The sequence below is a fragment of the Peromyscus californicus genome, unplaced genomic scaffold (genome assembly GCF_007827085.1).
Source record: "Peromyscus californicus insignis strain IS unplaced genomic scaffold, ASM782708v3 Scaffold_9__1_contigs__length_137607984, whole genome shotgun sequence".
NCBI lineage: Eukaryota > Metazoa > Chordata > Mammalia > Rodentia > Cricetidae > Peromyscus > Peromyscus californicus.
In genome coordinates, this window is record NW_026294617.1 from 104,702,644 (window position 1) to 104,717,025 (window position 14,382).

The following is a 14,382-nucleotide window of genomic DNA, read 5'->3' on the forward strand; positions in this document are numbered from 1 at the left end:
TTGGTGGTTGGCGAACGGCGGCGGTGGGTGGGTGGGTGGGGCCTCAGCGGCACCGTCCCTGGTTGATGACGTCACGCCAGTTCGCGGGAGAAATTCGAAAGTGGATTCTGTGCCAGTGAGGAGGTGAAGACTTTCTTCTAGGGGATGGAGGGCGGCTAGGCCGGGAGACTTGGCACGGTTGGGAGAGCCTGGACACTGAGTCACCTCCACGGAAGCGGCCCACGGGGCGCCGTTAGGGTGCTGGGTGAGGCGGTCACCATTGAGCCCCGTCCTCGTCGTCGTGGTGGTTGTTTTAGGGGCTGACAAAGGACCGAGGCTCCATTGTTTTATTTAGGGACCCAAACCTTTGATTAGTCAAAATTTGGCAAGTGAAAGGTAATGTTTCTTTTAGTTATTTGTACTGGTGGTTTCTTAACAGGACGTGCGTGGTTTGGGCGGTGCTGGCGAGCGAACCTAGGACCTTGGGCTAGCTTGGTGAATGCTCTCCTGAGCCACTGTAGCAGCTTTCCTCATAAAGCAAGGTTATGCCAACGGCTCCCCGCTGTCTTCACGGAAAGCTCTCACGCCTCAGCATAACACAAGAAAGGTTGTATACATCCGATTACTGGTACTGATGACTCGCGCCTTATCGCTCACCTCGCCCTCTAGCGCTCAACCTGTGCTGTGCTAGTAAGGGATCAGGCCGCTGTGCATACTGCTTCCGGTTTGGGAGTCACCATCCCTGAAGAGGGCTTGTTGAGCTCCAGAACCGGACTTTCTAGTTTAATAGATCAAGGATAGGACCTAAAATGTTCATTACTGACTAGTTTTCGTGTAGTGGTCAAGTCATGTCTATGGAACGACTTGAAGATATGTGTACTCACTGTGTGCTTCAGTTCACCATCGATGATTTCAGATTTCAAAATTTGGCGCTCTCTCTCTCTCTCTCTCTATATATATATATGTATATATATATATAATTTTTTTTTCCAGTACAGGATAGTTACAGTAGCTGCGGCAACACTGTTCAAAAAGATTTTTCTTCCTGGGTGTTGTGGCACATTGCCTCTAATATCTCAGCTACTCCAGGGGCCAAGACAAGAGGATTGTGCAACAGGCCAGATCCTATTTCAGACAAACAGAAAGGACTAGGCATGTGGAAGCATTGTTACTTAGCTTACACAGGACCCTGTTGTCAGCCCCTTGAGTTGGAGAAAGAAAGGAAAGAAAAGATGTTTCCTTGAAGAGGTATAATATAATGCATATTTGGTCCAATGGTGTTGTATTACATTGACTAAGGTATATAGTCTGCCCTCTGTAACTGGATTCAGCTAGCTGTAGACTGGAAATATTCAGAAAAAAAATTGTCAGTACTGAGCATGCAGATTTTTTTGTTATAATTTCTTTCTTTCTTTCCCTTTTCCTTTTTTTTTTTTTAGACAGGGTCTCTTTTAGCTATGTAGTTCTGGCTGTCCTGGAGCTGTCTACGTAGACCAGGCTTCCAGGCTGGCCTTGAACACACAGAGACCCACTTGACTCTGCTGCCCTTGCTCTTGAATCAGAGATGTGTGCCAGCTGGGTTTGTGGTGGTGCATGCCTTTAATCCCAGTACTCAGGAGGCAGAGGCAGGAGGATCTCTGTGAGTTGTAGGCCAACCTGGTCTACAGAGCTATTTCTAGGACAGCCAAGGCTACACAGGGAAACCCTGTCTCTCTCTCTCTCTCTCTCTCTCTCTCTCTCTCTCACACACACACACACACACACACACACACACACAAACAAAAAACAAACAAAAAAAAAACCCCTACAAACAAAAAGATGTGTGCCACCAAGCCTGACTGCTTGCTTTGGCTTTTTCTCTCTCCCTTTTTTTTGGGGGGGTGGGGGCAGGGAGACAGGGTTTCTCTGTGTGATAGCCCTGACTGTCTTGGAGCTTACTCTGTAGACCAGGCTGGACTTGGAACTCACAGAGATCTGCCTTCCTCTGCTTCCTGAGTGCTGGGATTAAAGACATGCGCCACCACTGCCCAGCTATCATTTCTTAAACAATACAGTTTAATCACTCACTATATGCATATTGCTGACAATGCATTAGGTATAAGTAATCTAGGGATGATTTAATGTATATTGGAGAATGTGTACATGCTCCTGTATTATAAGCAAAAACTTTGACATTTATGTGAACTCAAGTGGCTACAGATGTTGATATTTGTGGTCCTGAAACTAGTTCCTGGATACGAAGGAACTACTTTAACAGGAAAAATTTAAGACACAAGGGGGCCATCTTGTGGTGAGTATAATACTTTAGGAAAAAAAATGAGGTTCTAAGGAGCAAAACATGTTGAAGGAAAAAAATCCATTTTCTGATACATATTAAGGAACCTAGAGAGATGTTTACAGATTACTAAAAAGTTTATGAATTTTACTTAGTTTCATTTTTATCTTTATTTTCCAGTATGTGTATCACCCAGTTGTGTCCTCCATGACAGATACACTTTTGTTTCACTTGGTGGCTAGGTAGACTGATAATCTTGGAATTCTTTGGTTTCTGTCTCTAGTCAAGATTTATTGGGAAACTTTGTATTTGATACTTATTCTTTTTATCCGGGTTGATTGACCATTTGCTGTTTTTCATTTTAGAGGATATAAACTGTTGAATAAAAACTGATTATTTTCTGGACCTGACTGGCTTATAATTTCAGAAGAAACAATGGAAAGTCAAGAATTTATTGTAAGTCTTAATAATTTTCCTTTTCATGGGGAGAGGGGTAGGGGACAAACTCTTGATGAAATTCAGTGTTACCTAGAATTTCTGATCCTTTTGCTTTTTTCTCCCAAGTGCTGAGATTATAGGTGTGCATGCCCACATTCTGTGTCTGTGGTGCTGGGACTCAAAACCAGTCTCCTGCGTACCTGGCAAACATGCTACTAATTGAGCTACTTCCTAAGCTCCTAAATCTGACTAATGTTTTCCTTCCTCCTCCCTTCCTTCCCTCTGCTTTTATTTCTTCCTTTCTCTCTCAAATGTCTTGTTAGCATTGCCAGATTCAGCAAAACCAAAAGAAACAGGATATTAAGTTAAATTTGAGTCTTAGATAAACAGTGAATAGTTTTCTAGTATAATTGAGTCCCAAATATTGTACTATATTTTATCTGGCAAGCCTATGTTGTCTTCTTCTCCTCCTCCTCCTCTTCCTCCTCCTCCTCCTCATTTGTATATACTATAAGAGTCATTTGTAAAAACTTCTTTGGAAGCTTTGGACTAGGAAACAACATTTTTCACTTTAAGACCTGCCAATGGTGACATCCCTATCTATAGTGACACACTTGATCTTAAGACCTTTTTGTATTCTAAAACAATATTGAAGACATTAAATAACTTTTGCATGTAGAGCTTCTATCTGTAATATTATTTATGTTAGACATAAAAACAGTGTAAAAATACTCACTAAAAAGTGGCTAATATATTACATTTTAATGTAAATTACACTTTTAATGGTAAGAAATTAATTTTTTTTTTTGGTTTTTCGAGACAGGGTTTCTCTGTGTAGCTTTGCGCCTTTCCTGGAACTCACTTGGTAGCCCAGGCTGGCTTCGAACTCACAGAGATCCGCCTGGCTCTGCCTCCCGAGTGCTGGGATTAAAGGCGTGCGCCACCACCGCCCGGCTAAGAAACTAATTTTGACAGGGTCTCTTATTGGCTTGGAGCTAGCCAGTTAGGTTCGATGGGCTGGGATCCTAGGTGTCCTCCTGTGTTTGCCTAGAATGCATCACCATGTCCAGCATTTTATGTAGACTCTGGGGCTCAAAGTCAGGTCCTCATGCCTTTGAGGCAAACGCTTTTTAGCTGAGCTGTGTCTCCAAACCCCTGCATCGCTAGGCATCTTTTCCCTCTAAATTTCTTTAACATTTGATTTAGTAATAGTCAGCTGGATTTTCACACTGTTTCTGTATTCAGTCTGTAATTGAATCTGGTACCACATATAATGCTTAGAAACTCGACTCTTCCACTAATGGAGGGGGAGTCTAAAGACAAAAGCAATGTGAAATTGTTCTGACCTCAGATGCTGTGAAGGTTGGGCAGACTGTCCAGTCTTTGGACTGTACTCAGAGAGCTATGTGAATAAGAAGTAATGTGTAACCCAGTAACTGTTTTTCCTTCCCGCTGATGATGTGGCAGTTCACAATTATTTTTAATGCTCAATAACTAAAAGACTCTTTAGGCTTTTCCTTGCCCTTTCTTCCTTTGCCTTTTGGTACTACCCAGCTAATCAACTGTCTTCCTCTCCTTAAAATAGTTTGTTTCCTTTTTTTTTTTGGTTTTTCGAGACAGGGTTTCCCTGTGTAGCTTTGCGCCTTTCCTGGCCTCAAACTCACAGAGATCCGCCTGGCTCTGCCTCCCAAGTGCTGGGATTAAAGGCGTGCGCCACCACCGCCCGGCTGTTTCCTTTTTTTATGCTTCGGGTTAAAGTCAGGGCCTCCTGATGCTGAGCCTGCCCTCTGTCTGTCATTGAGCTACACCTCCAGACTCTTTCACTGATACTGTTATTGTGGTGATACCTGTGTAATTATTTTGATATGGGATATTTTATTTTGTATGGCCTATAAACTATATAATATTAAATGTGTAAATAGCAATGATTTCTTCTGTTTTTTTGGAAATAAGGTCTTATATACTCACCAAAAGATGAAGAAGTCAAAAGTGTGGCAAGATGGAGTTCTGAAGATCACTCCCTTAGGCAACAAGGTGAGTGCCGAGCAGTTGACGCAGTGTGGAACAGCTGTGTTCTTGCCTTGTCACTGAGCATTAGGATAGCTGTCCATACATTGCCATGATGTGAAAAAGAAAATTTCAGATCATTTTTATATGTTTTTTGTACATTATGAAAGTTCAGTAAGTAAACATTATTCAATCAAAAACTTACTATGAGCTGGTCATAATGCCTTCAGTCTATCAGTTTGGTTTGCACAACTCACCTGAAAGTAAGGCATTTTGTCTTTATTTTACTGATGATAAAATTGAGGGCTCAGGTACATCTTACCAGGAGTCCCAGCTGAAAGTGCAAGAGTCATTCATTCATGAGCTTAGATATGGCTCCAGGGCCCATTTTCTAGTAAGTCTTTTTTTTTTTTTTTTTTTTTTTTTTGGTTTTTCGAGACAGGGTTTCTCTGTGTAGCTTTGCGCCTTTTCCTGGAACTCACTTGGTAGCCCAGGCTGGCCTGGAACTCACAGAGATCCGCCTGGCTCTGCCTCCCGAGTGCTGGGATTAAAGGCGTGCGCCACCACCGCCTGGCTTATATTAACTTATTACAGAAACTTGGTTGTGAGTTTGTGATATTGTGTGCATACTAATGACAGCCATGAGCTCCTGATCAAACACATGCTCTTACATGAAGCTATTAAGGCCCTTCACATTCTGGCTTTATTCTACTTCTCTGCCATTGTAAATCGGGGGTTCTCAATCTTCCTAATGCTGTGATCCTTTAATACAGGTCTTCATGTTGTGGTGACCCACAACCATAAAATTAGTTTTGTTGCTACTTCCTAACTGTAATTTTGCTATTGTTATTAATTGTAATGTAAATCTTTTTGGAGATAGAGGTTTGCCAGAGGGGTCAGAACCCTCAGGTTGAGAACCACTCTTGTAAAGCTATTACCGAAGGAAGCTTTTTAGTAGGGAAGAGGATATTTACTGTATTGTTTTTTTTTTTTTTTTTTTTTTGCTGAGACAGGGTTTCTCTGGGTAACAGTCCTAGCTGTCCTGGAACTTGCTTTTTGGACCAGGCTGGCCTTGAACTAACAGATCTGCCTGCCAAGTGCTGGGAGTAAAGGCATGTGCCACCACCGCCTGGCTATTCATTGTATTTTTAAAAAATATTTAATTAATTTGTGAAAATAAAAACTAGCTTTGTGGGCTGGAGAGATGGCTCTGTGGTTAAGAGCACTGACTGCTCTTCCAGAGGATCCAGGTTTTAATTCCTAGCACCCACAAGTCAGCTCACAACTATCTGTAACTCCTGTTCCAGGGGATCTGACACCCTTACACAGACATACTTGCAAGCAAAACACCAATGTACACAAAATACAAATAATTTATTTAAAAAACACTAGCTTTGCCTTAAGCCTGCAAGTTCATTTTATATATATATATATAATTTTTTTTTTTTTTTAAGACAGGGTCTTATGATGTAAAACAGGCTGGTCTTGAACTCACAGAGATCCACCTGCCTCTGCCTCCCAAGTGCTGGATTACAGGCATGCACCACCACACCTGGCTTTATTTATTTATTTATTTATTTATTTATTTACTTACTTACTTACTTATTTTGTAAATTTCTAAAGACATTGGAGTTGGAGTTACAGGCACTTAGAGTCACGTGACATGGGTGCTGAGAATGGAACTCATATCTTCTGGAAGCAGGTATTCTTAACCACTGATCCATCTTTCCAGTCCATGATCTCATTTCTGATTGGCCCCATTCAATACATTCCAGTTCTGTTTTCTTCCCAATTCCATTCAAGGATCCTTCTGGTAGGTTCTATTCAAGGATCCTTCTGGTAGGAATTACATTTTTTTATTTCTCTTTCTCTATTTCCTTAAGGGTTTTGGGTGTGTGTGTATGTGTGCGTGAACGTGTAGAGGCTAGAAATCCACAGTGGATGTCTCCTATCCACCTTATATATTTTTTTGAGATGGTCTTTCACTGAACTCAGAGCTCACTAATTGCTGGATTAGCCTCCTGTCTCTACATCTGCCTCTCCTAGGGATACAGGCTCACACCACCACACCAGTCTTTTACATACTAGGAACTGATTTCTGGTCCTTTTGCTTGTCAACATGTGCTTTACTGAGCTGCCCCCAGTGCCTGAGTCCTTGAATTTCTTCCTCCGTACTCAGCTCTCATGCTCAGGGGATGCAGTAACATTGGAAATAGATGTACTTTCAAATTCAAGTTATAGAATGATGTAATTCTTTTACTTACTTATATGACAAATTTTGATTTGCTATTGAAGATTCTAAGAAATGCAAAAGAAAAATTTGTAACTTTTATCTTGTTTTGTAACAGGCCATTTTATATGACGACAAAGGAGCATGTTTGGAAAGTCTATTTCTGAAGTGCCTTGAGGTATTTTAATGTGTTTACATTACTTCCCTTGAAATTTAAACATTTACTTACATCTTCTTTATGAATGTTGTTAATGGTTTAGTCATAGTGCTGATGCTGTCTTATTGTTCTTACTAGAGTTGTACCTTCTTCTAACAGCCTTTAGTTTTTATGACAATGGTACGAGGTTTGTACATTAGCAATGCAGCACAGAAAGGCTTAGTAGCATGTTGATGATCAAAGAATGGTGGTTGCAGGACATAGTCAAACCTAGGATGTGACTCTAGAATCAGCTTCTGTTAGGTGAGGGTTTGTTGTGTTGGGATGGGACCAAAGGCTTCATGAACATGAGGTATGTAGTCCACCGCTGAGCTCCGTCTTTAACTTTGACATGGTGGTTGATAGTCTTCGAAATTATTCCCATTTAAGTACTTTCTCAAAAAAATAAATATATTTTCTGTGTTTTTCTTGTATTTGAGGAAGGGAAGGAATTGAAGGCATTAGAACTGCTTTGTGCACCTTCCAGACTCTGAAACACCTCCTGTGTAGCCCGTGACCTGTGTCTACTCCTCAACTAGAAACATAGATCAGCATTGTTCAGAAGATTAGAAATTACCTAATATAATTTCATGTGTTAAAATTCATTAACATCACTATGTGGGTATTTGGCCATGAAATATTGTGTCATTAATAGTGGTTGTTCTTCTAGATTTATGAATGAGTGTCTAGGAGAGACATTTTCTTAGTAGGTGCTTAATTAATGTAGCTACTGTTATTTTATCCTAAGTAGTTTCATTACTAAACATTTTATATGATAAATATATATTTTCTAAATTGATAATCTTAGTGTTTGACTCTAGAGTTGGTGATAAATTGATGACTTAAAAAATACTCTTTTTCAGGGCATGTGATTATGTATGTAATTAAAGTTAATATTTGGGATAATTATGAAGTTCTAATTCACATACATTTATAAGGATACAGAATTGGTAACTAATGGCTTTGAGTTTTTAAAATATTGCATTTAGCCGGGCGGTGGTGGCTCACGCCTTTAATCCCAGCACTCGGGAGGCAGAGGCAGGCGGATCTCTGTGAGTTCGAGGCCAGCCCGGTCTCCAAAGCGAGTTCCAGGAAAGGCGCAAAACTACACAGAGAAACCCTGTCTCGAAAAACCAAAAAAAAAAAATATTGCATTTAGTTGTATGGATTCTAAGTGAATTATGTGAAAGGAAGCTTTCTGCTTGACTTTGTGTTCTTAGCATGTGATAAAGGGTCTCACCAGCACCACAGTATATGCTGCTGAAGAACAATATGCTGCTGAAGAGCAAATTAGTGATGTTTTATTGCATTATTATCATTTTTTTGTGTTTTTGATGGTTAACTTGTGCATAATAATGAATAGTGGAAGGATTTAGTTACTGATTGATTTCTTTAGCAACTTTGTTGAATATTTGTTGGATCTTGTTCATTGCTAGTGAGCCTGCTGGTATATATGGAAAATAAAATTACCCAAATGCAATTTTGATGTTTATTCTTTAAAATTAGGTGAAACCTGGCGATGACTTGGAAAGTGAGCGATACTTAATCACAGTTGAGGAGGCTAAGGCTGCTGGAAGCCGAGCTGTTAAAACAGATGGTACTAGAGAAGCCCTGGAGTCAGGTCCAAGGTCGTTTATATCCTCGAGCCGGTCTCTTGGGTGTCAGCCCTCTGGCTTAAAAAGGAAGGCTACTGTAAGTTTCTGTGTGGAAACTAATACTTAAATGTATAGTTATAAAGTTATTTTGGAAACTAGTAAATTTTTATGGTGGGTTACTGTTAAAATGGTACGTTTTAGTTTATTTAGGTAACAAAGTAAATGCAAGTTAGAAAAGTCTTAATAATAGTTTATATTTTAATTTAGCAAGATTTAAATGTTCTTTACCTTGGGCAAGACATACATATTCTTTGTTATTCCTTTTAGCAAATTTATTTCACATTTTCCTTAGAAATAATGGTATAGCTAATGATTGTTTTGATGTGTTTAGGGCTTTCAAAGACCATATAAGGTACCAAAGAGAGTGACTGTTACAGAAAATGGTGAATCAGCTGCCTCGTTTGGTGATTCGGAACCTGGCCCGACATTTCCTTCCCTGTTCTCCAGCACACCTCCTTTGTTTTCTGCTGTTGGTCAGAAAGACATAAGTCATATACCAGCAGACCCTGAGAATTCTGTCACCTTCAGGAGCAGAGAGAGAGGTGACAGGCCTTTTCCACTTGTCCCTTCAGCCTTCACTGTTAACTCAGACACACTAAGTAAAGAGGACAAGTCTTGCTCTCCCGTCACCTCTGAAACCCAGCATTCAGACTCTTTGCTGGCCAGTGAGCCTGTGAGAAGAAATGGTTTGGAATCTCACTGTCCTGGAGTTTCACGAAACCTCAGAAGCAAAGCACAAATATTAGCTCTTCTGAAGTCCAAATCTACCAATGTGAGTAAGGATCTGACCTGTGAGATTACAGGGCGATTTCCTAAAACACAACCACAGGGGTGTTCGAAGATCGCTTCTAAGCCAAAGGAAGAGTCTGCTGAGAGGAAGAACTCAGGGGGTTTACGCTGTGAGCTACAGGCAGAAAATCCCCCAGGAACTACAAGCCGGTGGACCATGTATTTACCGTCCCAGAGGTCGCCTCCCTGTTCTGCTACAGATGAGAACGATACAGAGGACAAACCTGAAGCCCAAGAAAATGTGAACATTTTGAATTCTGAACTTTTGGTAGAAAAAAAGGCAGAGCTCTTTGAAACATGTGCTGAAAAGGGAGAATTGTACGGAGAAGACGAGCCAGTAGACAGTAATTGCCAGTACTGGGAGCATGAAGAAAACTTAGGTGTGCCTTCATTCTGTGAAAACAACAACTTACTGGTTAGCTGTAGCAGTAAAGAAAGTGTGGATTTCTTATTAAAACCTGACATTCAGAACAATAGCCAAGTACTTTCCAGTCAGAATGACAGTGTGTGTATGAAGGGGTTGCTTTGCACTAGAGAAAGTATTCAGGTGGCAGACGCAGATGCAGCACTGGAACAAGAGTATCTGTCCTGTTCATCAGAAATAGACCATAAGCAAGCTGAAGTTGAAGCTTCTCTAAGTAACCACTCTAGGACCTCTGATGACATTGCAGACATGGGTTCTAAAAGTAGAGCTGATAGAGAAAGTCTGGATACTATTCATCCACCTTCACAACCATTTTTGGAAGTTTCTTTTAATTTGAGCAATTTTGAGACCAGTGACACTGATGAGGCATCACAAGAAGACAACAAACTTTCCCCGGATTCAGAGAGAAGGGAAAAGGAAGTTTTGCTTACAGATGATTCATGTGGGGACATAGGCTGCCAAGAAATTGCACAGACACCCTTGCCACTCCTACCCTCTGCCAGTGGCAGGCCTAAAGAGATCCTTCCTGCTAAGGAGACCCCGTTGTCAGAGTTTTGTGATAGAACCTGTGTGGGTTTTTACTCAGGACCTCATGAAGATGCAGACACCGGAAAAGCAGCACGGGAGCAGTGCGGTGATGCAGGGAGCAGTCTGGACTCATTGCAGGAGTGGAATGAGGAGGTACCCAGAGATAGCGGAGAAGATGCTGAGAAACCTATCCAAAGAGATGGAGATAATGATGGTATTGTTTCGTCCTCAGATAAACCCAAAGGTATAAGTACAGGTCTATATAGTCCTTATTTTTTAAACACAGTCACTAATCCGGCTCCTGAAAAGAGTGACCTGTTCTCAGAAGGTACTCAGCCTCAGCCTTTTATTTTGGGAAGTCACATAGATGAAAATGATGAGCAGATTTTATCATCAGTCTCTAGCAGTGGCATTAGTATCCAGCTATTGAATACCACTCAGGATCACTCTGAATATCGTGGACTAGATGAATCCAACACCCAGGTTTCTAGTTCTTTATTTTACCCTGTGGGAACAAAACACCCTATTTACAAAGACACTGAAGCATACATTCCTGAATCCGACGATTTAGGAAAGATTAGAAGTTTGCCATGTGATCATTTTGAAATGGAAACTACACAGAGAAGCAAACAATCCTGGGCTACTTCTAGAAATTCTTCAGATCTTTCTGAAATAATAAATAACATGTCCCTTTTAAAGTCACTGTCTGAGCATAGCACAGCTGTAGGAAGCTTGGCACCGAAGTTTAGAAAGCACGCCCTTCAACAAGAAGCTCAGCACATCCGAGACCCGGATGTCAGTCCTGAAGGTTAGAGTCACCTCTCTTACTTTGGTTGTTCCCTTTGTAGCTCAAAAGAAAGGAAGATACTAGCTGTCTGCTGTATTAGAGATTTACATGCGTGGTGGCTGAACGTGGTGGCTTATTCCTGTAATCTCAGCACTTGGAAAATATAGGCAGTATCAAGAGAATCCAAAGTTACCTTCAACTATAGAGTGAGTTTGAGGCCAATCTAGGCTATGTAAGACCGTCCCTCAACACAGTGTAACCCACATGTTTGGTAATGACAACTCTAGTATAGAGGATAATATAGTGATGACTAAGTCTCCTTCTACCACAGTTCCTTAGTCCACTTAACATTAACCAGTCTCTAGGGCATCCTTCATGAGATGCCCCATGTGTATGCAGAACACACATTGACAGGAATAAGCAAGGATATGTTCAGCTTAAGCATACCAATCCAAAACCGTGGTGCTTTCCCTTTACATATTTATACATGTTTATAAGCCTGTGGTACAAGAGTGTCCTCTACTCCATTCTGTAATGTTTATTTACTCCCACAGTGTGAAAGGGCCCTGATTCAGTATAGTTTACTCCCTAAATTCTACAGTGCATACCCGATAGTTGCCAAATTGTCAGAACAGTGTTACTGCCAGCAAAACACTATCAATTTTGTAAAGTTCTTTGTGAGTCACTTGTGAGTAAATGAAGTTGAGCATCTCAGATTTCATAATCATCCTGCCATTTTCATGAACTCTCCCTACCTTTATCTGTTTATTTTAAATGGGTATTAATCTTATTCTTGATTTATAAACAGTTTTTTAATGTATTGGCAATGTTAATCCTTTATGATATCTGTTGAATGTGTGTGTGTTTGTTTTTTTTTTTTTTTTTTTTTGTTTGCTTGTTGGTATTTATAGACAGGGTTTCTTTGTGTAGCTCTGGCTGTCCAAGAACTTGCTCTGTAGGCCAGGCTGGCTTCAGACTCAGAAATCCACCTGCCTCTGCCTCCTGAGTGCTGGGATTAAAGGCATGCGCCACTGCCCAGCTTATGGGTATGTGTTTAAAGATTTATTTATTTTACGTGTAAGTACTCTATCTGTGTGTATGACTTTATATCCAAGAAGGGCATCAGATCCCACTATAGATGGTTTATAGATGGTTGTGAGCCACCACGTGGTTGCTGGGAATTGAACTCAGGACTTTTGGAAGAACAGCCAGTGTTGTTAACCACTGAGCCATTTCTCCAGCCTCAATGTGTGTATGTTTTAAGACAGCATCTTGTTGCATAGCTCCAACTGATCTATAATATATGAAGGTAAATGATGCCCAATGTTAAAATTAAATCTTTTTTTTTTTCCAGACAGGGTTTGTCTGTGTAGCACTGGCTGTCCTGTAACTCACTCTGTAGACCAGACTGGCCTCGAACTCAGAGATCTGCCTGCCTCTGCCTCTCAAGTGCTGGGATTGGTATTTTCTCTGCAGCAGACATCACAGCTGTATCACACTTAAGAACGCTAGCTAGCACTAACTCTAGGGGACTTTAAAATAGTGAAATCGGCCGGGCGGTGGTGGCGCACACCTTTAATCCCAGCACTCAGGAGGCAGAGGCAGGTGGATCTTTGTGAGATCGAGGCCAGCCTGGTCTACAGAGTGAGATCCAGGAAAGGTGCAAAGCTACACAGAGAAACCCTGTCTCGAAAAAACAAAAAAAAAGTGAAATCATCAATGAAAACAAAGATATGCTAACTATACTGAAAACATACTTATGTGTAGAGTATAAAATAAGGCAGAGTGTTGTCTTGTTGGGGATGTGCTCATTCTATGCTGCTGGCCTGTCACTTTGTCAGCCTTCCCCTCTGCTTGCTTTTTCACACCTGCCTCTGTAGTAATGCTTAGCTTTGCTTTAGCTCTCAGTTAAGTGTACTTGCCAGGAGGGACCTTTGCAGAACATTCTGTTATATTACATCACCTTCTGTAGGACAGCCTTTCCTATGGTACTCTGAATTTGTCTGGTCTAATTGTGTGGCTGTCTTCTTTGTTCCCTTTTCACTGCTGTGCTCCAGTGCTGGCTGGGCGGTTTAGTACCTGCCCTAATTCCAACACTGGGCAGCAGATCTCTGCTCTACATAGTGAGCTGCAGGCCAGCACAGAAAACACAGTTCCCAAGCCATAGTCAGATGGATGGGAGATAGGTTTGGATAGACTGGTGCTTCCCCTGACCCATTGGGGTTGTGCATAGCAATACTGTAGAAGTTTTCTTACCTTTCTTGTTCTCAACAATTGGGCAGTACTTCATTTTTAGCATTTGTAATATAGGTGAAAAATATATTCTATTGACTTAGAATATATTAGTTTTTTAAGTTAGGTGCCAAAAATTGCAAGAACATATCCCCACCAAGACATAGTGACCAGTAAGAGATCTGGAGAGATGACTCAGCAGTTACAAAGAATTTGCTGCTTTTGTAGAGGATCCAGATCTGGTTCCCAACATCTTCTCTGGCCTTGGTAGGCACCCAACATGCACGTGGTGCACATATATTCATGTAGACAAATACTCCTGTAAAATAAATTTATTTATTTATTTGAGGCAGGGTGTCTCTATGTATCCCTGGCTGTCCTGGAACTCACTGTAAACAAGGCTGGCCTTGAACCTACAATCCGTCTATCTCTGCTTCCTGAGTGTTGTGATTAAAGGCATATGCCCACACCTGGTCTTAATTTTCTTTTTTTCAAAGAAAGAAACCAGTACTGTTTTTATTTTAAATATATTGAATTTTTGCCTTAATGTACCAGCCTATACAGAATAATACAATGAATCTTTACTCATGTTCCAGATTAAACCCAGTATTAAGACATTCCTTTTGAAAATGTATTACTTCAGTTTTAGAAATAAATGTATTTTTGGAACCATTTGGTGCATATGATAACTAAGGCTGTTTAATTTTTCCATCCTAGCCAGGAAATCACATGCCACAGTAGTTTCACATACTCTGCTAGAGCGTCCTCTTGAGCAGTGGCCTTCTCAGCAGGTACATATATCTCTCTTTCTTTAAACTACTGTATGTTTCTTGTATAGAAAA

At 40.8% G+C, this 14,382-nt stretch overlaps 1 protein-coding gene across 1 annotated transcript in view; it reads left to right on the forward strand.

Annotated features, from left to right (window-relative positions):
* The first annotated feature begins 74 nt into the window (after positions 1 to 74).
* Zgrf1 (zinc finger GRF-type containing 1) overlaps positions 75 to 14,382 on the forward strand; it is a 68,960-nt gene continuing 54,652 nt past the window's right edge. Inside the window, exons 1-8 of the mRNA XM_052731505.1 lie at positions 75 to 123; positions 419 to 586; positions 2,620 to 2,710; positions 4,646 to 4,726; positions 7,048 to 7,107; positions 8,632 to 8,817; positions 9,112 to 10,765; positions 14,258 to 14,331. Coding sequence (XP_052587465.1) covers positions 2,690 to 2,710; positions 4,646 to 4,726; positions 7,048 to 7,107; positions 8,632 to 8,817; positions 9,112 to 10,765; positions 14,258 to 14,331 — 2,076 coding nt within the window. The 5' untranslated portion in view covers positions 75 to 123; positions 419 to 586; positions 2,620 to 2,689. The remainder of the gene's footprint in view (positions 124 to 418; positions 587 to 2,619; positions 2,711 to 4,645; positions 4,727 to 7,047; positions 7,108 to 8,631; positions 8,818 to 9,111; positions 10,766 to 14,257; positions 14,332 to 14,382) is intronic.